The 24,088-nt window shown below is 35.6% G+C and overlaps 1 protein-coding gene across 1 annotated transcript in view; it reads right to left on the reverse strand.

Moving 5' to 3' along the window:
• Positions 1 to 20,735, reverse strand: part of HTT (huntingtin) — a 196,843-nt gene extending 176,108 nt beyond the window's left edge. Inside the window, exons 1-8 of the mRNA XM_044681771.1 lie at positions 20,651 to 20,735; positions 17,918 to 17,998; positions 14,762 to 14,801; positions 10,811 to 10,894; positions 7,702 to 7,822; positions 6,400 to 6,459; positions 5,580 to 5,659; positions 2,242 to 2,380 (exon numbers count right to left, since the gene is read on the reverse strand). Of these exons, the coding sequence (XP_044537706.1) occupies positions 2,242 to 2,380; positions 5,580 to 5,659; positions 6,400 to 6,459; positions 7,702 to 7,822; positions 10,811 to 10,894; positions 14,762 to 14,801; positions 17,918 to 17,998; positions 20,651 to 20,735 (690 nt within the window). The remainder of the gene's footprint in view (positions 1 to 2,241; positions 2,381 to 5,579; positions 5,660 to 6,399; positions 6,460 to 7,701; positions 7,823 to 10,810; positions 10,895 to 14,761; positions 14,802 to 17,917; positions 17,999 to 20,650) is intronic.
• Positions 20,736 to 24,088: the final 3,353 nt, after the last annotated feature.

Genomic DNA, 24,088 nt, shown 5'->3' on the forward strand with positions numbered 1-24,088 from the left:
CACCACTATAAGAGACCTAACAAATCATCTACACACTTTATTCCATTTTACAGATGAGAACAATAAGGAAAACTGATTTACCAAATAGTTGGTTGGTGGCAGAGCAGGGAGTAGAAGTTAAGATCTCCCATCTACCAGTCTAGGGCTCTAACTGCCCCCACTAGGGAATAATGCCTGACTATCCACTCCAAATAGGTCCCAACAGGTTTGATAATCATGTTCCCTATTCATCAGAGCTCTCTATAAATGCCTGGAAATTACATGTTCTTCCAAGGATGTCAAGATCCAGGAGACTCCACTAGCCTCCATTCACTTCTTCACAAAGACAAGAATAGTTGCAAGTCCAAGTCCCTCTTTGATTCTAAGATATACATATGTCTAAATCAGTGATGGGCAAACTATGGCCCGCAGGCCAGATGAGCCCCCTGAAATATTCTATCCAGCCCCCATGACATTATTCCTAATCTGACGAATACAATGAGTAGGCTATAATACAATGCAACTTCGAAAGAGTTGCCTTAGAAACAGACTGACAGATGAGTATTTCCTTTCCTTTGGCCCCCTCCTTAAAAGTTTGCCCATCACTGGTCTAGATAGATAGATGGATGATGGGGGGAGAGAGAGAGAGAGAGACAGAGAGACAGAGAGACAGAGAGAGAGAGATAGAGACACAGAGAGAGACAGAGAGAGAGAGAGAGAGAGACAGAGACAGAGAGAGAGACAGAGAGAGACAGAGAGAGACAGAGAGACAGAGAGACAGAGACAGAGAGAGACAGAGACAGAGACAGAGACAGACAGAGACAGAGAATACATATACAAATATGTAGAGGAAATACCACTAGACATTAGGAATAAGAAAAAAAGAAGAATTCAGAGGAAACAGCTAAGTGGCTCATTGGACAGAGAGCCAGGTCTAGAAATAAGAGATCCTGGGTTCAGATCTGGCCTCAGATACTTCCTGTGATCCTGGGCAAGTCACTCATAATCCCCATTGCCCAGCCCTTACCACTCTTCTGCCTTGGAACCAATAAAAAGTATTGTTTCTAATAAGGAAGGCAATTTTTTTTGTTTTGTTTTGTTTTTTAAAGAATTCAGACTGTCTCCAAAGAAATCTAGGCAGGAACTAATACAGAAGACAGAAATCTTTGGAGGATGAGGATGACAATAATGACAATGACAATAATAATAACTGACATTTCTATAGTACTTGAAAGTTTGCAAATTTCTTTATCTCCTCTTACCATTACAATAACTCTATGAACAGACTTTCTAGGTATTTTTATTTCCATTTTATATATGAGCAAACTGAAAAAAGGGAAAGCAATTCATCCAACATCATCCATGGTACATGTAGCATACTGTAATAGTTAAAGGGTATACCTATTACAATGCCCAGGATTTAAATACAAGTCTCTGGTCATACAACTAACCAGTTTCAAAGGTAGGTCCCTCCTGATCAGTCCAGCACTGATCAGTAGTTACAAGTACAAAAAAGTTGGCAATTACCTTTAAAAAGTTTTAAGATTTAGAACTGGAAGTGACACAGCAGGTAATCTATTCCAACTCCATATCTCACAAAATTACAGTGGAGAGAGAAAAAATGTCACTCAAGGTCACAGAGATAGCAAATCTAAATTCAGAAACAAGTCCTGTGATTCAAAAACCCTCTACATGCTGTTACTTCCCTATATACCAAGAATCATATGATTCAAATATTCTCACCTAGTTAAAAGATTAATTCTATGTTAAAAAAACAAAAATTAAAAATTTTTAAATCACATATAATTACCCTTTAAATTTTGTGTCTCAAAATAGCAACCTTAAGTGACACTTTTAAAAAATTACATTGTAAAGGCAAAAAGCTCCTAATCTGATACATTTTCAATCAGTTCAATTCAATCTGACAAAATTTAGAATCAGTTGAAAAATGGAAAATATATTTCACCAGAAACTTTATTTATCTTAAAATATGATTTCCATGACCACACAGGTATACCCCTATCAAATTGCTTGTCTTCTCCATGAAGGGGGAGAGGAGGAAGAAATAGATGGAATTTAGAACTCAAAACATTCAGAAACAAATGTTTAAAGATTGTTTTTACATGTAATTGGGATAAAAAGAATCTTTAAATAAATAAATAGAACAATCCTTAGCAGTAAATCTCAAAAAACTGCTTAGTCACAAACCACAAATCTATGGGATTACTCTCAAGTTCATGCACTTACAGAAAGTAAGCATACCTTGATTTCATTGTCATTTGCAAAGTTTCCAAAAGATGCCATAATTTTGGGTATAGCAGCTGCCAAAGTCTCTTGTACAGATTCTTCTGTTCGCTTGCTTATTCGAGTCAGACAAGGCAAAAGGTTTACCAAATATGGTCTACAAACATGAAAAGTATATTAATTATTCCATCTGCTCAATTTTGACAAGAAAAAAATCTTAACATTATTAGGGATAAAGAAAAAGCCTTCTATGATACTTATTCACAGCTAGAGATTCTAATCCAAAGAGACAAATTTGTCTTCACAGGAAAATTGCTGATTCTTTGTAATAAGGGATCCATAATCACCAAGTCTTTATCATTTAGGATCCATAATTAGAAAATGGCCTTAAAAAGGCATACATTATTCAAAAGAAAAAAATGGAACAATTAGTATTATGTGCTAATAAGATAGACATATATGAAAAAATTCAGGAACCAAGCACGGACAGCATTTGGGTGAAGACAAAAGGAGGGAGAAAGGGAAGAAATATTTCTTTACAGTATATTTCAGAACCACATGGACAAAAAAAAAATGAGGAATAAGACCAATCAAAAGCCTGGCATGTAAGACTGACATAGTAATGGCAAAATCAATTATCTATATATCTTCTAGTTCCAGTTCCCTCCAAAATAGAGTAACTAATAATTTCTTGTTGTATAATGATAATTTCCTCCTTAAAAAAAAAACAAGAGAGAAAACTATTATGATTTTTGACTCTCATCAACAAAGAAGTGGAATAATAGACTGGAAATAATGAAAACCTTAAAGAGAAGTGACTACTTTATTTTAAGAGTTCTTGGCAGCTGAGGAATAAAGCAGAGAATGGTCTGACATGTACTCTAGACGGTGGAAACAGATTTTGAAAAGTTCAAACAAGGACAAATAGGACCCCAAGGCCTATAATTGTAGAGGACAAGGTAGCTAAGAATATTAAGAAGTTGTGAAGAATTAAATAAGAACAATTCTAGGGGGAAGGGAAGAGAAACATTTATATAGTCCCTATTAGGTGCCAGAGACCATGCTAAGTGCTTTACAAATATCACCTCCTTTAATCTTCACAATAATCCTAGCAGGTCAGTACTGAGGTTATCCCCATTTTACTGTTGAGGAAAGGAAGATAAACACAGTTTAAGTGATTTGCTCAAGGTCACTTTGCTAATAAGTGTCTGAGGCCACATTTGAACTAAGGTCTTTCTCACTCTCGGCCTAGTATTCTTCCAAGAGCAGAAAAAGGATTATTCTGCTTTATTCTTAATATTGTGCTAATTATCTAAAGAGACTAAGATATATATGAATACATACATAGATATACAGGGAACTCACTAACCAACTTATATTTTCAAAAGACAGGTAGTAAACAAATTAAAAAAATACAGTGTGGTCTTATAAGAATTGTGCAAGAAACATTTAGAAGCAAAATGAGTTAAGTTGGCAAGAAAACATAAAAAGGATATTTTCATTTTAATAGTTTAAAAAAAGTTAGTTCAAAGAAGCGATAGAATCAATGAACAGGCAAAAAGGATGAAAACATGCATGATGGAGAGAATACAGAAGTGATCAATTTATATTTTGCTTCTGTTTTCTTTGAGAAGTATACTGGAAATTAAAAAATAAATATGATTAATATAGTTGATATCCAAGTACCTAGGAAAATAAGAAGGCCTTTGCTTCCTAGGATTAGTTAAGTCTTCAGGATGAAATGAACTACAACCCAGGACCTTAAAGAATTGGCACATGTGATTATACAGCCATTAGTGATTTTGAAACATGGGGGGAAGGGGGGGAGGCAAAGTGTTATTCTCTGGCCTAGAAAAGGACAAATTTCTCATTTTACTCAAATTAGTAGAAAAAACAGATTATAAGCCAATTGTTAACCTCACCTTGAACCCTCCCAAAATGCTAAAACATTTTGTTAGGAGAGTGGTTAGTAAATATTTAGAACAAGAAGTCATCACTACAAAGAGACAAAAGGTCTGTAGCAAAAGCAGGTTGTGTCAGTTTTCCTTTTTTGACCAAATTAAGTAGGGACCACAAAGAATATTTCAGAGTACTGTACTACTATACTCTGGAATGACCAGAAAAAATCTGTTCTGAGTGCCACATTGTAAGAAGAACATCAATAAGCAGAAAAATGTACAGATCAGGACAAGCAGGAGGGTTAAGGATCTCAAGTTCACATTGTATAAGTTTCAGTTAATAGAAAAAGGGAACACAACTGTGTCCACATATTTAAGATTGTCTTGTGGAAAACAGTTTAGACTTAATCTGCCTGAGTCCAAAGAGAAAACAAAGACAAAGATTAGAAATTGCAAAAATCAGCCCTGGGGTCAAATCTGTCCTCAGACACTTCCTAGCTGTGAGAGGAAAAGAAAGAGGGAGGGAAGGAGAGGGAGGAGGGGGAAAGAGGAAGGGGAGGGGGAGGTGGCAGCTAGCTTCCAAGGAACAGCAACTCTTTTACTTCAGAGTTTGAATTATTCCCAGTGCTTAGTGGGCCACAAGAGGCATATAACAATACTTGTTGAATGATTTGGGGCATTATTCCTGGAATTCTGTCAATACATTTACTGAGTTTTTTATTCGGTTGCCCTTAAAAAACAGATGTAACATTTTCAGCATGTATTTTTCGTTTTAGACCACTATTACTCTGGAGAGAGGTGATGCAACATTATTAGATAAAAGGTTAGCTTGAGAGTCAGGAAGACCTGAGTTCAAGTCCTACCTTTCACACATAATAGCTGTGTGACCAAGATTAAGTAATTCATCCCTAAGTACTTCAGACAACTCTTGAAGACTAAGAGTTACAGACTAGTTGCAAATCTACAAGAATGTACAGGGAGGGATTTTCCCACACTGAGGAAATCTTGCAGGTCCAGGCCAAAAAATATACAAATAAAAATATTCTCTTGGAGACACTATATGTTTATGAATCCAAGTGATCTAAGGAACAGAAAGAAGTCAAGTTAAAGCAACTCAGTTTTATAATATAGCAAATGCCTACCTAAGAGAAATGGCATGAAAAGCATCACCAAAAACAGGTATGATGAGAAAAGTGGGCAATTCATGAAGTGGAAGTCAATGATAATAAAGGATGGACAAGATAACAGCTTCATCAGGACCCACAAAATATTACAAGCAATTATACAAAGATATAAACAAGAATTACACAGGACTGAGGTCTGGCTAGTTTGAGATGGTCTGGCTAGTGGAAGGAAGAATGATGTAGGATCACAGATTTATCCAAATAAATACTGAGAAGAAATTACAACATAAACTAAAAATAAACTAACTTAAACACTAAACCTCAAATAACTTACCTGCACTTCTGAGGTCGAACCAGATGAGCAAGTTCAGCAAATCTCCAGAGAGCAGCTCTCAGACTTCGAGAAGCACCATTCTAAGAAATTTAACGAGTAATATGTTACATATTAGTAGTAACATACTCTCTGGTACTGAAAAGATTTTATACAAGTAAGGGTATGCTACTGACAAATAAGTTACTGTATATGGAAGCTCATTAAATGCAAAAAAGCCATACAAAGCTACTGGGTCTGAAATTTATATAGTTTTATGGTCTAATATAATACTTTTATGTGGAGTCTTAAACAATCTCGTGAGATAGGTAGAACAAATATTATCAAACCTAATTTACAAGTAAAGAGACAAGATAAAGTTAGGTGATTTGCCGAAAGTCTAATTAGAGGTAATGGGGGGAAACAAATATTCAGATGTTCTGATCCTAAATCCAGTACCTTTTCTGCAACTGCTAATAATATTACTGCCAAGAATTTCTAACTTGTCAAATTAAATATATACATCTCTTCTTTTTGGTCAAAACAACATAGTGAAAACCTATTTTGCCCAAATGATACTCTCCTCTAAAAATGTTTTTAAAAATTCTGTCTCTGGGTAAATGATTCTGTATACTATTCCACACATTTGTCAACCTCTCCAAAAGAATTTGCATGATGATACATTTTGGCCCAGATAGGGGGTTGTGAAAGGATGGGGGAGGGAGACAGTTTAGATCTTGTTATTTTGGAAAATGTATGTTGAAAATTATGTAATTGGGAAAACATGCACTTGGGAAAATAAAATATCTTTACATTTTTTTTTCAAAAGAAAAAACAGATTTACCTTTTTTATTTCTTTATAGAGCTCTAACTGTAACCTAGGAAGATTGGATTCCATCAAAGCCTAAAAAAATGAAGACTAGTTTAACAACATTCAGAACACATGCTTTACTGAAGAACATGACAAAAAGATAATTAAAAGGTTTAATTTTTTTTCATTAAAAAGGTATCATATGAATCACAACAAATAGATAAGGACCTAATTAGTACAAAATAAGAGTTAATAGGTAATCATTTACCAAACTGTAACAAAATCATGCACGCAAGTAAAATATGAAAATGGTCTTTTTTTTTTAAACTTTTCCCTTCTGTCTCAGAATCAAAACTAAGTATTGGTTCCAAGGCAAAAGAGCAATAAGGGCTAGGCAACTGGGGTTAGTGACTGGGAGGGTCACACAGTTAGGTGATATTGGAGACTAGATTTGAACTCAAGATCTCCCAGCTCCAGGCCTATCTCTCTATCCACTAAGCTACCTAGCTGCCCCAAACACTCTCTGTCAGTTAAAACAGATATACTTCATGTCATTCTCACATGAAATAAATATCAAAAAAACAATTCTAAAAATCATACAATAAGCTTCAGCTACAAAACATAATTGGGGTTTGGTAGCAATAGCAGAGTCTAGGATGTCTTAATCTTCCCATTCAGATGTAATTTCCAAAGAAATCACAGAGGTGGTACTCAGGTACAGAACATGATGCTGATCATGAAAAGCAATTAGTCTTAGCTGGAAATTCCAAATTATGTCTATAAAATTATCTAACATTGACAAAGAGATACCAATTTGCTCATAGTTCTCTTTGAACCTTTATGTCACTGTAAATATATTTTAAATCTAAATTATTTATAACAAGAGATAAAATTCAATAGTTAAGGATATCCATAAAATTTTATAATCTTTTGCAGAAATTCAAGGACAAACTATTCTTACCAAGAGCAAAATGTTAGCAATAGAAAAAATTTAAGAAGCTCAAGACAAGAAAATGAGGTCTATAAAATAATCATAAAATAATAATATCAGTTCCACAGAAACAATATTATATTTGTGTCTAGAACAATCAATTAAAAAATATAATAACATCCATTTGGAGTACCATTAGGTGAACTCTGCCTCAACAAAACAAAAAAATGTTATGGAAGTGAAATGTCACTCAATGGTTATTTGTGCCTACAGTACTCCTATAAATGGTACCAACGCTACACACCAAAGCCAACAAAAATCATAGAAAATTTTGCATATTTACAGATTTATTACGTGGTTCTCAAAACAACAAAAATTATATATACACCACACAGAGTTCTTACTTTTATAACTTTATTGAGACATTCATCAGCTACCATTCTGACATCCGATTCTGCATCATCACTGCACAGAAGAAAGAGCTCCATAGCAATGCCTAAAAGTTTCTGAAACTCTGGGGAATTTCTAAATAAAAGAAGAAAAAGTTGTACTTTTAAATCACAATTTTTTTTTTTAAAGTTAGTGCCTAAAGAGACAACTTCAGAAACTTTAATGTTTTCCTCACAACAGGGCTTGGTTTTGTTTTTTTTTTTTTATTATAACATTCCTCAAAAGTGAGAAAATTAGAATTTCCCAACTCAACCTTACTCAATTTTTATTCCTTGTTTTCAACAATATCAATTTTAGTGCATTCTTAGTAACACTATGAGCACTTGTGTATAAAACCTGTGTATTAGTGCTTCAGAATCCAATGAGGTAAGAGGTAAGGAACATTGTTATTGTCACACAAAAATAGGATGTAATATATTTAAATCTGAAAGCTTTATTTGAATATATAATTAAGGAAACCTAATTGGTTGTCCTAAAACCATTTCCTAAAGGTGTACAGAAAGGCTTTATACATGACAAGGGTCACTAACAACATGTTTCTTGAACAATGATGATGCTATAAGAGTGACTACCACAGCAAAGCTTTACTCTGATGGTGACGATAGGAGAGTGAAATGAAAAATACACTGGCCTTGGAACCAGAAGACTCGAGGTCAAGATCCAGTTTCATCAGCAAATAACACTGGGTTTCAGTTTACTCATCTCCAAAATGCAGTTAATAACACTTGAATTATGTGCTTCACCAACTTGTTGAAGGATCACAAGGAGATGCATGAAAAACTGTCAGGTACTGTATAAGCTATTATAGTAAAAATTATAAACTTCATTTTATTCTCATAGTATGCTTATGAATATAAAATGGAATTCTGGATACTAACACTTTTTTTAAAACCCTTACCAGCTTTTGTCTTCATACTGAATCTAAGACAGAAGAGCAGTAAGGGCTAGGCAACTGGAGTTAGGTGGCTTGTTATGTGTGACACAAGATCATAGAGCTAGAAAGTATCTGAAGCTACATTTGAACCAGGACCTCCCATCTCCAGTTCTAGCTCCATTGTGCTCCCCAGCTGCCCCTACTAAGACTTTATTAGAGAATAAAAGATGCAAACATGATATCAGATATTACATAAAGATTTTAAAAGTCAAGAAGATCAAGGTTCAAGTCCTGCTTCTGACACATAAGAGTTATGTGAGCCCGTGACCCAGGAGACTAAGACTGCAAGGTGCTAATATATACCAGAGTGAAGGTGCTTTGCACACCAGGAGTTTACCATAAAGATCAAATCACAGGCGTCTGGACTGAATAAAAAGAAAAAGCTAGGACAGTCTACCTATCTGGAACAAAAAATATATAAGATACCTAGAGAAAGTTTTGGCATATAGAACTTTAAAAAGGTAGTTTGGATATTATCATATGAAATGATATCTTTGACAAATTTCTATAATTATCCCTTATCTAATTAAAAAGATTACAGCACCTGATTCCTATGGATTACTGGTCAATCCAGAAATCTCAAATTTTATGAGTCTAAAATCCTCCATGGTCAGCCCTAAAGTAGGTTATTCTTTTTCAATACAGTCTTTAATGGCTCCAGTTAGAGATATTCTACATTAGAAACAATAATAAATGAAATTTAAGCAAAGTTCTAAAGCTTGCTGACTCTTTCTATATATTAGTTTGATCCTCACAATGCCAAGTTAGGCAGCATTATTATACTCATTTTTACAGATGAGGAACTATGGTTCAAAGAGGAAAAGTATTCAACCAAGATCATACAAGTAGTGTCCATAGAGGAAAACTGAACACACATCCCTCCTGATTTGGAATCTAGCATATTCTCCAACATGCCACAGATTCTCCTTAGAAACAGGAGAGGCAAAATATCCCCACCAAACCAACTCCCTTCAAAAATGTCAAAACTAAGTAGATATAGCACAGTGGGTTTAGGAGAACCTTATTATTTCTGTCAAATCAAGGGGAAATAATCATTAAAAAGATTAACAGAGATTGCTAGGACTCGTATGTCAATGTACGTACATACAAAATATCTTTTTATGCTAGTTCTAAGCTTAGAGGACCTGCAAACCATAATTGGGTAAAAAACTCCTAAAAACAACCCTAGAATTCACAAGTTCATATTTGAATATCCTGTAGTTTCACGAAATTTGGCAAGAGACAATTATAGTAGATTATCAAATACTTTAAAAGTTCTACAACCCAAAACACATATACATATATGTAAATTTTTCTGTAAAGGACAAGGGTTACAGAAGCCTCTTTATTAATAGTTCTATGAATTGTAACTATATTCAGTATGATCGCAAAGATATCCAAAATTTAAATTTTTTATCAGATGGAAAAGCGAACTTAAGGCATATTTTAATATCCTTTTAGTAATCTATCAAAATCTAAGTCACTCTTTTTTCAATCACTTTGAAACAACCAAACTGAAATACCAAAAATAGCCAAATCAAATTAGACCTTATTGCTGTATTTGTGTAACAAAGTAGTGTGATATCACATCTAAATATGTAGGGGACAAAAAAAATGAGGCATTACAATAATGAGACACAAAATATCTATTAAGCATCTAAAACTGCCACATAAGGAATTTGATGAGACAGGTTGCTAAGTTCCAAGGGGTCAGAATATAGTTCCCCAAACCCAAAAACTAAAAATATATGACAACTTTACACATAAAAGAGAAATGTACTTTGAAGTATTCATATGTACTATTTAATATTATCCTCACAAGATTCCTATAAATTAGAGATAAGAAAATATATAGGCCTCTACAACCTTCTTCACCACATGAGGACCCTGAAATAGGGCAAATTTATAATGGAAATTACTTTCTTAATGGTAAAAATGATTATAAATATCTGGTATAAAATTACAAGAATGAAATAGCAACAAAATGTTGCCTGTGAATACAAGTTATAGTCATCTGAATGCCATAAATGTTTTAAATTACTTTGCCCCCTGTTAATAAATGAATACATTCTAAAGTGAAGGGCTTGAAGATTTATATAAAATACTAAAAATATATTATTTTTAATTACCTGAGAGACTGAGCCACTATATTTTCACATATTGTCAGGCAATGATTAACCCGGTCTTTCTTAGTAGTTGAAAGTTCTTTCTTTCTAAGAAAAAAAAAAAAAATTGTGAGTTAGCCACACTCTTTCATTTCTCAATGCAATTTATTCATTCAACATTCATTAATCCCATATAATTTCCGAGATTGTGCCAAGCACGTAAAGGGGATAACCAATGAACCATCAGTCAACAAGCATTTACTATGTTGTAGGTACTAGAATAAGTGATAGAGATATAAATAAGGCAACAACTGTGTAAGCCTTTAAGGAGTTCACATCACAATTGGGGAGACAATATATAAATAATTGTGAACATACAATGTAAATGGGAAGCAATTTCAGAGGGAAGAAAAGTGTAAGAAAATGTAAACAGTTGTGAAACTTTAAATGCCAAACTATCTCATATTTGATCCTGGAAGCAAGAGAGTACATTAGAGAGGAGATAGTCAAACCTGTGCATTAGACAAATTACATTTATAGATGAGGGACTGTAGTAGGGAAAGCCCTGAAGCTGGAATACTGATTATTAGAAAACTATTGAAGTAGTCCAAGGAAGAGTTGATGAGGGGGGGCAGCTGGGTAGCTCAGTGGATTGAGAACCAGGCCTAGAGACAGGAGGTCCTGGGTTCAAATCTGGCCTCAGACACTTCCCAGCTGTGTGACCCTGGGTAAGTCACTTGACCCCCATTGCCTACTCTTACCACTCTTCTGCCTTGGAGCCAATACACAGTATTTACTCCAGGACCTAAGGTAAGGGTTTTAAAAAAAAAAAAGAGTTGATGAGGACCTGTAGGAAAGAGGTGGGCTGTGTATATAAAAGATGAAGTAAATGCAGAAACAAGATTTGACAAGCTGAATATGTCATGTGATGGAAAGTGAGAAGTTAAGGACAAGGCCAAATCTGTGAGTCTGGGCAAATGGGAAGATGATGATGACCTCAAAAGTAAAAAGGAAGTTAGGAAGAAAGGAAGGTTTGCCAGGTAACTCTACCTACCAGGAAAACTGAAAACTAGTGGATCTCTCGAACTCCAGAGTTCTAAGTTGTAGAGGGCTAAGTCAATGCCACTAAGTTCTCTAAAGAGTAGCAAACCATTCTGAAGGGTTATTTGGAACTGTGCCCAAAAGGCTATAAAACAATGCATATACCCTTTGATCCAGTAATGCCACTATTAGATCTGTATCCTAAAGAAATGTTTTTTTTTTAAAATCCTTACCTTCCATCTTAGAATCAATACAGTGTATTGGCTCCAAAGCAGAAGAGCAGTAAGGGCTAGGCAATGGGGGTCAAGTGACTTGCCCAGGGTCACACAGCTGGGAAGTATCTGAGGCAAGTTTGCCTCTAGGTTTGGCTCTCAATCCACTGAGACACCCAGCTGCGCCACCCCCCCAAGATTTTTTTTAAAAGGGAAAGTGCCTACTTGTACAAAAATATTTATAGCTGCTCTTTTTGTAGTGCAAAGAATTGAAAACTAAAGGGATGTCCATCAATTGGGGAACGGCTGAACAAATTGTGGTATATGTTGGTGATGAAATACTATTGTGCTATAAGGAATGATGAACAGGATGATTTCAGAAAGAGTTGGAACAGCCCAAGTGAATTGATACAGAGTGAAATAAGTAGAAACAGGAAAACATTATACACAGAAACAGCAATACTGTGGAATGATCAACTGTGATAAACTTAACTAATATCATCAATACAGTTTAAAGAGTGGGAGAAGAGATAATGAGTTCTGTTTTGGACCTGAATAAGAGGTGTTCTATTGGTTCTATTGGTCCAAAAAGCTAAGGACAACCGTGGGGCTGAAATTAAGGAGAGAAGCTGAGACTATCTATATAGCTAAGGGCATATCTTCATAGAGATGATAATGGAACCTAGGGGAGTTGATTAGATCCTAAAGCGAGATATATAAAGGAAAAAGAAAAGGGGCCTAGAAAAGAGCCTTGAGGGACATGCAAAGGGGCATAGTGTGAATGAAGATATCCAGCAACAGAGACCTAGAAGAAGTGGTCAGATAGCTAGGGGAACCAAGAGGAAGCAGTAGCATTTTAAAAAAAAAAAAAAAAAAGGCTAACCAGGAACTTACCAGAAGAGAGTAAGTAATAGTGGCAAAGTTTACAAAGAGTACAAAGAGTTACAAGAATGATAAAAGCTGAAGGAAAAGTCCCTGGATTTGGCACACTCTGATGAATGGCTAAGGTCAGGAGCCAGTATAGAAAACTTCCTAAAGGAGTTTAGCCATAAAAAAAAAGAGAGAGATACAAGATAAGTAGCATAATGGTAGGAATAATTGTGAATTTTAAGGATAGGAAGATATGAGCATTTTTGTTGGCTGCAAGAAGCAGTTAGGTCAGTTAATAAAATAAAATTAAAGATTAGAGAGAAAATAAGCATGAGAGTAAGGGCAATCTATTGAAGAATTCAGGAGGACATGGGCTTAAGATTGCCAGATTAGAGGTTGGCTTTGGCAAGAAGAGCCTGCTCTTTGAGCAGGGTATCAGTAAAGGAAGAAGCAGAGCAGAATAGAGGGAGTTCTTTTGAATGGTATCAATTTTTTACATGGAAGTATAAGGTGGAGGCTTGAGAATACTGAAAAAGTTTTGGATTTTAACAGTTATGATAGTTGTGATAACAAACTGACTTGGGTGGTATAAATGAGTATCTTACTTCTAGGGCTGCTAGGGAGCACTGAGAATGAAGAAATGGGCTTGAAATCCAAAATCCCTGCATTCAAATACAGCCTCAAATACTTCTTAGCAATGCAACCAAGCAAATCATTTAACTGCCTCAGCTTCATCAACAATAAAATGGAGATAATAATAGCGTCTAACTTCCAGGGTTATTACTTCAGTCAGAACTCCACTAAGATTATGTAAAATAAAACTGTAATGGACTCAATCAGCAGTTTTGTGATTTTCTCCAGCTCTAATCAACAGCATTAAATGATAGTAAAGGAAGCAGATGTCAGCAATCGATTGATCAATAAACATTTATCAAGCACTAACTATATGCTAGGCACTGTACAAAATGCTAGAGATACAAAAAAAGACAAAGACAGTTCTTGTCCTCAAGGAGCTTACAATTAAATGGGAAAGAGAACATGCAAACAAATATATATATATATATATATGCATACACATATATATGGTGATATATACAGATAATTTGGGGAAAAAATCAACAGATGGGAGACACTGAAATTAAGAGGAGTTGGGGAAGACTTCCTCTTCCTGTAAAAGGTGGGATTTCAGTTAGGACTTAAAGGAAGCCAGGGAGGTTAGTAGTTGGAGTGGAGGAGGGAGAGCATTGCTGGCATAAGGGACAGCTAGAGAAAATGACTGGAGCTGAAAGACGAATTGTTCCTGGGTCCAGTATCACTGGATTGAAGAGTATGTGTCAGAGTAAGGTATAAAAATATTAGAAAGGTAGGAGGTTAGGTTATAACAGGATCTGAAAGCCCAACAAAGAAAAGAAGGTCTTACTTAGTAGAAAGGGATCACACAAGATTTTAGTTTAATTATGAAAAGGATCATTGGTATCTGGATAATAGATGCCAGAAAGGGATTTTAAATTTCTTATTCATAAAGGTAATTAGTTTGATACAACTTTTATTTGTATACTATTAATATGACTTGAAGGGATATCTCCCACCAAGTTATATTTGTAAAATTTCACAGAATAAAAAAACTGCAGAGTTGGAAGAGATCTACAGTCCTCCAGGTCAACTTATAATTGAAACATGAATTCACTCAATAAGAAACCCAACAATTGATCATCTACTCTCTAACTTGAAAATCTCCAGGAAGTCAGAATTCACTACTTTTTAAGGTAGCACATTCTACTACTAGATAATTAAAATAACTGGAAAATGTTTCGCTATATTGAGACAAATGATTCATATATGTTTCACCTACCTTCTGTCCTCTGGGGCAATGCAGAACAAATCTAATGCCTCTATAAATATATGAAGACAATAATGTCATCCTTAAGTCTTCTTTTCTCCATGTTTTAAAATTCCCTTGCCATCCCAACTGCACTCTTCTGGACATGTTCCAACTTAACAATTTTTTCTAAATTATACCACCAAGAAACTGTCAAAATACTTCAAGAAAAAAAAATAGTAGGGCTCTACCTTTATTCAGTGACTAGAATCCTTTCTATCTATCAAATAGTGAAACAAAAACAATATACTGAAACCCCAAATCTAAAAATCAACAACAATTTCATATTCTACCACCACTTCAACAAAGCTAGTGATTTCTACTTTAAAACCTGCATGTTTAAAAAATATCCCCATTTAGAATGCTTATTATTTTAATCAAAAGCTAAATCTCCAAGCATGTATCCATTTCTATAACTTAAAATTAACAGTCATTGTTTAAAATTTTTCTTTTAATCTTCTAACAATCTTTTCTCCCCCCCTTCCCTGTTTGAGAGGACAACCATCAGCATAAATGACTCTGTGACCATCAAAACCAAGAAGTTTGTTACAGACAACTCCAATGTAAACAAATGATTTTAGAGAGATGTCCTTAATCCCACAGAACTAAATTTCAAAAACTGAAATTTGAGAAAAACTCTCAGTGTAATTTTCACTTTTGAATTAAAAGCCAGGCTTTGACATGGCTTATGATTTCCTTCAACCATGCAAAGAAAAATGAAACAATGTACAAATTTCCAAGACATAGATTATATTAAAAGAAAAAGATATCAAGAAAATAATAAAAAGCACATAAAGATGGAATGAAGAAAATTAAAACTACTGCATAAGTATATGTTGGTGTTGCCAAGAAGGATTAAAAAGCATTGCAAAGATTTTTATCTATGAAAATAGTATGACTTTTTCACCAAATCATAAATAATATAAAAATGTTTTTAAAAAACACATTACTGATCTACTAAATTGTAGGCATTTTGAAGACAGGAACTTTGTCTTGTAAGTAATTCTCCAAATGTCCAGAAAAGCACACTACACTTAATAGATGCTTAATGTATGTAGCCTTTATGGTCAAACAAAATGAGAAGCAGTGTGGTCAAATACAACCAGGTTTGGAGCCAAAAGATCTGGGCTCAAATTCCACTCAAACCACTCACTCCCATAAAAAATAAAAATACCTTAAATAAAAGCGTGACATACTATTAAGAATAAGAACACAATAACCAAAAGAGAAACTATCATTCTATCATTTACAAGGCCATGCATGGTAAATTAACATCTGGAGAGTAGAATGTGCCCAATTTCAAACAAAGCTAAAGAAGACATAAAAGTCAAAAATCATACAAGGATTTTTTCATCATGGAAAATCAAAGATAGCTAAATACACTAAATGTGTAAAAAATCAAGCACTTCCCTCTAAGTTGTTTTTATTCAATAGTATTACAACATTAAATGAGCATCAAAAAGTTTTAACAGAAGAAGAGTAAGGAAAGGATCTATAACATTTGAATCACAGGATGAACTGGAGTTAAAATCCTGGATTACTTGAGGCAACAAATGAAAATCCAATCACTTGACTAAGTTTATAAGAAGTACATTTGTGATAAGGAGGCATTCCAATTGAAGTGAGACTTTCAGAAAATAAGTTTGGTTAGAATTTAATCCTTCAAAGAGGTTAAATCTATCAGTTCAATACCAACAAAATAAGCTTGATTTCTCAGTTTATGACTCACAATGAATGCTGGGATATAGGTAAAGTGATAGTGGTCTTGTGAAAAGCACAAAAAGATCCTAATTGAAAAGAACTAGCTACATGACCCCTGAAAGTCACTATACCTCCCAGAGTCTCAGTCTCCTCATCTGTAAAATGAGAGAGTTGAGAGAGATCATTTCTATGATCCCTATCATGTAAAAAATTTGAGGATCTTAAGCTTTTTTAACATAAATGGAACCTTCTGTGCCTGTTCTATTGAATGTCTGTTTTTTCAAACAGCAATAAAACACTAAATAAATCCACTATAATACTTATTCATTTAGTTTCAGTTCCTGGAACAACTATACAATACCACTTGGACATATTGAGCCATTAAGACATGAAATAACATTCTCTAAAAAAAATGTTTTACCTGATTTAAAATAATTTAAATCTATCTATTTTGGAAAGCATGCCTTAAAGGAACTTCTTGTGCCATACTTAAAAGTTAAAAAAAAAAAAAGATCCAGGCTGTATCAAATTGTCAGGGGAAAAGAAAAAAGTCCTTTTTTAGGTTAGGATTTAAAATCAGAAAGACATTTCATCTGGACAACTAACGAATACACTATTTGTAAGGCATTCAGTCCATACCAGATTATGTTGCATGGTTTCCCACTAGAGAAGAAATACATGAACTATTTTTACTTCCTTTGGGGATAATAGAATAAAATTTAGAGATGGATTGGGCAGCTAAATTATTCAAACTGCGAAAGTACAATTTCCTAAAAAGTCCTCTTCTCCAAACATTTTTCTGAGGATTGAACTAGAAAAAATTGTAATTTGTACATGTTTTACTAGAGGAGAAATCAGCTTCTCTTACCAAAAAAAAAAAAAAAAATGGCCTTTTTTTGCTGCAACTCCCCAGCAAACACACAAAGCTACAGTTGCCTTTCAAACATTGGAGACAAAAAAGTTCATAATCAAAAATGAGAATTAGTTATCATAAGTTAAAAGAGTCAATTTCACAATTCAATACCTATAGAAGTTCTTTGAAGGGCTTTACTTTCTGTCTTAGAATTGATACTATCAGAATCAAGGCAGAAGAGCAGTAAAGGCTAGGCAATTGGGGTTAAATTACAGGATTTAAGTATAGCACAGCTAGAAAATGTCTGAGGCCAAATTTAAATCAAGGACCTCCCACCTCCAGGCTTTGCTCTCTATCCATTGATCTGCTTACCTGCCACTTTGGAAGCGCTTCTTTCTAAAAACTATAGCTATTTGGCCACATCATGTCCAAAAATAAATGGCTTATAAAATACAAGTTGAAAGGAAAAAAGACATTAATATTAAAATATACTTTACTAGTCTGAATATAGGCTGCAGTTTCCCCAAATCTGGCTTGTATAGCAGCCTATAATCACCTTCTTCTTAGTACCATACCTTCAGCCTCACTGTCTCCCAGAAGCAGCAGTAGCAACAATTTCTCCATAATCTCCATCATCTCTCCTTTTCCTACATCACCTAGACATAGGAGAGTGTAATAAGCAGGTTTAAAGTGGAGGCCATGCCTTCCTAGACTTTGTTCAGACTCTGCTTTCCACTTAAAATCCTGAAAATGTTTCTCACAAGGGTGACTCCCAGGAGACCAGTCAGTCAAAATAGAAAGGTAGGCACTGATTGCAGATCTCAGACAAATGAGCTTTATGTTTTTCAACTGAGCTATGGGAGTGAGAAAAGAGAAGAAGCCAAGTAAATATGCTTATTTGCATCAGCCTCTTCCTCAGCTTAAAATTATGGGATCACAGATTTAGGGCAGGAAGGGACTTTAAAGGTCGTTTAAGTCCAAAAAGTATCAACCTTTTTTCATCACACACCCCTATATAAGTAAAATATTTTCAGGTATGCATCCTCAATCTATATATATTTATTTTCTTATAAGTTATATACACATACTACTGAACCAACACTTCTATGAATTATAAAGCTTACACACAAATCAGACATTTAAAGAAGATAAGATAAAGATAAAATATTTTCTCCTAGTTAGTGGAGAGCTACTGGATTTTCCTAAGTAGAAAAGTAGCAAGATCAATCATTTTGGCAGCTGTGTAGAGAACAGATCAGAATGGGGAGAGAGATCTGAAGAAGTCTAAATAGCAATCAGAACAGTCCTGGAAAGAACAAGGGACTGAACCAGGGTGGTGATCCTATTAGTGAAGAAAAGAAGTCAGATGTGAGAGATATTATGTAGGTAGAAACAACAATATTTGGCGATTTCCTGGATATGTGAGAGAGAGAAAGGAGCTATGGATGACAAAGTTGTCAACATGGCTGACTTCTAAAAGCATGGTAGTGTCTTCAGTGGCAGCAGAGAAGTTCAGAAGAGCAATGGATCTGGGGAGAAAAACTAAATAGTGAGATCTTCTTATATATGCCTGCTAACAGAGGCAGCCAAGCAATACAGAGCCAGCAGGGAGTACTTGCTGTAGCCACCAGGTTATTTGAGGAACAAAGTGTAAAGATGGGGGAGGAAGAAATGTAATTTTCCTAGATACCTACACAGCCAATGAAGTGAGTGAATGAGGGTTAAAGGGAGCCAGGAGTCAATGGAAGGTTTTCACAGTACTAGGAGAGAGCACAATGGGGAAGTTGTCAGGAGGTACCAGTTGAGTAAGATAGTATGGAGATTATGGGTAAGATGGACCCACCTTCCCACCTCCACCCCAATGGATGATCACAAAGCCCATGGGATCCCACCAGAATCCTCCATTTTGGAGACTATTCATCACTATCCATGGGGCCTTAGGCAGATCATTTAACTTTTTCTGAGTTACAATTTCTTAAACTGCAGAAATGAAAATAATACCACAAGGTTACTGTGGGGAAGTGATCAAATATTAAAGTGCTTTGCAAACTTTAAAGTCCTATATAAATGTTACTATGATTATGATAAGGATTTTTTGGATGAGGAAATTGAGATTCAGAAGGTTAATAAACCAAATCAAGTTCATACAAGTACTAAGTGGCAAAGCCAGATTTTGAACCCAGGCCCTCCTCCTGCAAACCTGGTATTCTTTCTATTACATTTATTTTAATACTTCACAAGTATTTTAAACAGTATGAACACTCCCTCCACCAAAACAGAGTGAAAAATCCTACTTGCCTTAGTGCTCCTTTCATCCTTTGTTGTGGCCCAAAAAAAGGTATCAAAAGGTTGATGGCCAAGTAACTGATGAGAAACTTTTCTAAATTAACCATATATAGCTACCAAAATAATTTTCCTAAGGCACAAGTCTGACCAAGACATTACTGTGCTCAGAAAAACTTTAGTAGACCCACAATGCCTCTAGGACAAAATACAAACCCCTCCCTCATTTAATCCCTTAAAATTCTGGCACTAGCCTCTTTCTAGGCTTATATCTTATCTCCAATTTAGTTCTATTGCTAAGCATCTACTGCATAGCAAGTTATGATGCTCGAAGCTGAAATTCAAAGACAAAAACTAAGCCCTGACCTCCAGGAATTTATAGTTTATATATCTGAATTACTCCCCTTCATATATACTTTCTAACACTCTTTCCCAGCTAAACTGATCTACTAGCTATTTCCTAAGCTCAGAATGCTATTTCTTGCCAGAGCAAATGAGAGCCAGGCCTAGAGGTGGGAACTTTCAGATGTAGCTTCAGACACTTCCTCTAGCAGGAGGACCTTGGACAAGTCCCTTAACCTCCACTGCCTAGCCCTTCCAGCTCTTTGCCTTGGAAGCAATGCACGGTATTGATTTTAAGGTGGAAAGTAAGAGTTCACAAAAAAAGAAAAGTCACATACACATACCAGGAAGGCTTCCATGATCCTCACAACTGTTAATGCTCATAGTTTTTTCAAATTATACTTACGTACAAGTATATCTGTGTATCAGCTGTATCTCTCCCGTCCACAAAATGTAAACTTTCAAAAGGCAAAGGAGATGGCAGTTTTATCTAACTAAGCCCCACCTCATAGCTCAAGTTTATACTTAAAGTTTGCTGAATTGAACAGAACAAGGGTGAAGAGGATTCTGGTTTATCATTCTAAAATTTCCTGTTTATTTGATTTCCTTTAAATTGGCACATTTTTGGGTGACAAAATCTTATAAACTTTAACCCTGTGCTTTCTAACACAGAAATATTGTACGTGGCATCACACTAACCATGTCAAGCCCAAAAATCTTCTCAAAGCCTGTTGAGCAGGGATCAGCAACGTATAGCTCTCGAGCCATATCTGGCTCTTTTGAGGGTCAGATATGGCTCTTTCTGCAGGAGCCATAAAGTCAATTTTTTTTCAGGCGCTGTTACAGGAGCCACACTGTGAGAACTGTATGGCTCTCACGAAATTACATTTTAAAAAATGTGGCGTTTATGGCTCTCATAGCCAAAAAAGTTGCCAACCCCTGCTGTAGAGGAAAGCTAAAAACAATACAAAAAGAGTTATTCCAACCATCCACACAAGAAAAACACAAGTGGATGAAAAATATATGCTGCTCAGTGATATAAAGCTAGACTAGCAGTTGACAACATGCATACCTTGAAAACCAATTAAGTCAAAAAACTGAGCCCAGAATTGATCAAGATACTTCACTTGGTTAGCTCACATTTGAGATACCACTGAGTGCCTACTTATTTGCAAATTCCAAAACGGCTTACTGCCACAAATATCTATCCCTTTAACATCATGATTGTCCCAGTGATAACTTGCAGCTATAAATCATTGTATACCAGAACCTCAGAAGAATCAAATTATAAGTAGGCCTAATAAATTGCAATGGAAAGACTCATATTGGGTATAACTAGACAACAGTATATTACCAGCAATGACTTAAATAGAAAGAGTAAAGTTTAAAACTCTGAGGTTCTACCTCACATAAATAAGATTAGCAAAAATTGGAAGCAAAGTTGCAAAGTGGGTACACATTGATCAGGGGAATGCTTTAACAAATCTTGGTATCTGAGTGTTAATTACAGTTTGAAAAATAATGAAGATGACAGATTCAGAGAAACCTGGTAAGATTGCTATGACTCAATGACTGGTGAAAAGAGCAAAATCAAGACAATTTGCCTGATTACCACAATAATAGTCAAGGAAAAAAAATGGAAGACTTCAGAACTTTGAACCATTCTAAGACTAATGTTAACTTCAGAATAATGAAAAAGCATGTGCCACACCTAAAGGCAGAGAGGTGATGAACTACAAGTTCATAATGAGACAATTTCTGACAACGCCAATGTGTTAATTTATTTTGCTTGTCGAAGATTTTTATTTGGGGAAGATGTTACTAGTCATTTCCCAAAAAAAAGTAACAAAGGTTTATTGTCAACTAATTAATGATCAGCTTCTCTAACCTTGGCTAGGTATTCTCTAAACTAGGTAGTTATTCACAACTTCCAAAATCATCAGAAGGCATAGGTGTTTGTGAAGAAAAGTTGCAAAAAAGAAAAGAGCATCAAAAATACACATAAGAAAACAAAGCTCTGAAGGGTTGAAGAAAAGCAGGTTGATTTGTTACAACTTCATTAAATTTAAAATACACTATTTTACAAAGCAAATTGCACATAACTGAAGTTCAGTCTCACACAAACTTCTTTTGTTTTTTGTATAATGACATGTTTTGTGTCTGTGGAAAAATAAAAATAAACTTTTTTTAAAATTGTAATTAGTGTTTAAATGTAGCATCAATTTCCATGACAAAAAAGTAGGCTAGCTACATAGCAAGACTACTGGTATTCTAAGATGCGGAAAAAAATATAGTGAAGGTCCCAGTATGTAGGGTAGATTCTCTAAGGAGTATTTATGTGAAGACATGTACAAATTTACAGGAGAAGCAATGAAGGGGTTTTGCCTGACATTGGTAGAGAAATAACTTACACCTATGAATATTTGGAACCATCAAAGTATCTATAAGAGTTCTGAGTAATTACTTTTCAGTGAATTATTTTCTTATTATTTACACTATTACTAGAAAAATGCAGGACTATATTTAAGCCATTATTCAGTGACATATCCTAACCATTACTCCCATCAAGTCCTTAGCTTTCATAGTGGCCTATATATTTCTGTTTCAATTAAATAAATTCTCAAAAAAAGAGTAGCAGACCACCTGGCAAATAGTCTATAAAAGAATGGCATTTATGAAGTTCAGTTTCATTTATTTATTTAATTCCTCTATTATTCCCCTTAGAATATGAGCTCTTTAAGAATAGAGATTGTCACTTTTCTATCTGCAACCCCAGTGCTTGGTACACAGAAAGCACTTAAATGTTTTTTCATTCCTTCAAACTGACACAAACTGACCACAGAATTATCATAAGTGCCAAGTCCAAACAAATTATACACAAATAACACAGGGAAAATATATTCGAGACTATAATAATTTAACTCTAGCCTCCCTCCCCCGGCCAGCAATATTTTTTTCCAAGAGAAAAAATAATGGTCTTCAGGAATTTTTTACAAATAGTTAGTCACTACTACTGTCTCTCATTCATTCAAAATAAAAATTCCTAGACTAGAATAAGTTTATTTCACTTCTATAAGTACCATCATGGAAAGTAAGACGTTGGGAGGTCATCAAGTTGACCCAGACTAGAATTTAAGATTAAAAAAAGTCAAAATTTTCAGCTCTAAGAGAACCCTAGGATTCTCTTTGTAAAGTATTCTCTCTCTTATAGAACACCCTTGATCCATCACCACTATGATCCATGCCATTAACTTTTTAAATGCTTGAACAATTAACTCTAACTAAACCTTTCTCACTGGTGACAATTTCTAGATTTCAACTTCCTGAACCTTCCTTCCTCTCAAACTTTGAGAAGTGGCAAGCAACATACACAGTAGCAGGAAGCAGAAAGATTCTGCTGACGGGAGAATGGGAGGAGGAGGAGGAGGAGGAGGAGAAGGAGAAGGAAGAGGAGGAAGAGGAGAAGGAGGAAGACCCCTCAGCTTGAAATACACAAATACACAGACAGAGAGGACTTTCTCTTAAGTCTTCTAGGAAATTAACAGGAACAGAAACGGATCTATTTCCCAGACAACGGTTCCGGAATCTCTGAGAGGGGCGCAAGAATTTATCATCCCAGGAGACTAGGGGAGTCTCAGTCCAGGAAAAGTACAAGTTACGGGGTCCTTTACTCTTCCTTCCTCTGGGAGGAGGAGAATGGGGTGCCCCCCTCCTCAAAGCACACACTTGGGCTCTCTACGTCCTTTCGAGGACGGGGAGGGAACCTTTCAGGACTGGGGAGGAAACAGGACGAGAAGCTAGCCAGGGGGTCCCCATGTCCTCTGGGGGTGGAGAACGTCAGAGCCCCATGATTTACCCTCAGGGTGGAAAGGCGAGGACCCCCCCCCCAGATCCCCCTCCTCAAGGCCAGGCTGGTGACGTGCTGAAGATCCCACGTACCCACGAGACCAAGACGACAGGTGCTCAGCGCCGCCGCCCCCCCACCCCGCATCCCCCTTTCTCGGAGTCAGAAAGCAGCCCACGCAAGGGTCCCGGGAGGGGCCGGGGCGCCAGGATCTCCCTGCCCGCCAGCCCACCAGTCCGCCCGCCCGTCGGGCGCCAGCCACTCCAGCCACTCACGG

The sequence above is a fragment of the Gracilinanus agilis genome, chromosome 6, assembly GCF_016433145.1.
Source record: "Gracilinanus agilis isolate LMUSP501 chromosome 6, AgileGrace, whole genome shotgun sequence".
NCBI classification, from domain to species: Eukaryota; Metazoa; Chordata; class Mammalia; order Didelphimorphia; family Didelphidae; genus Gracilinanus; species Gracilinanus agilis.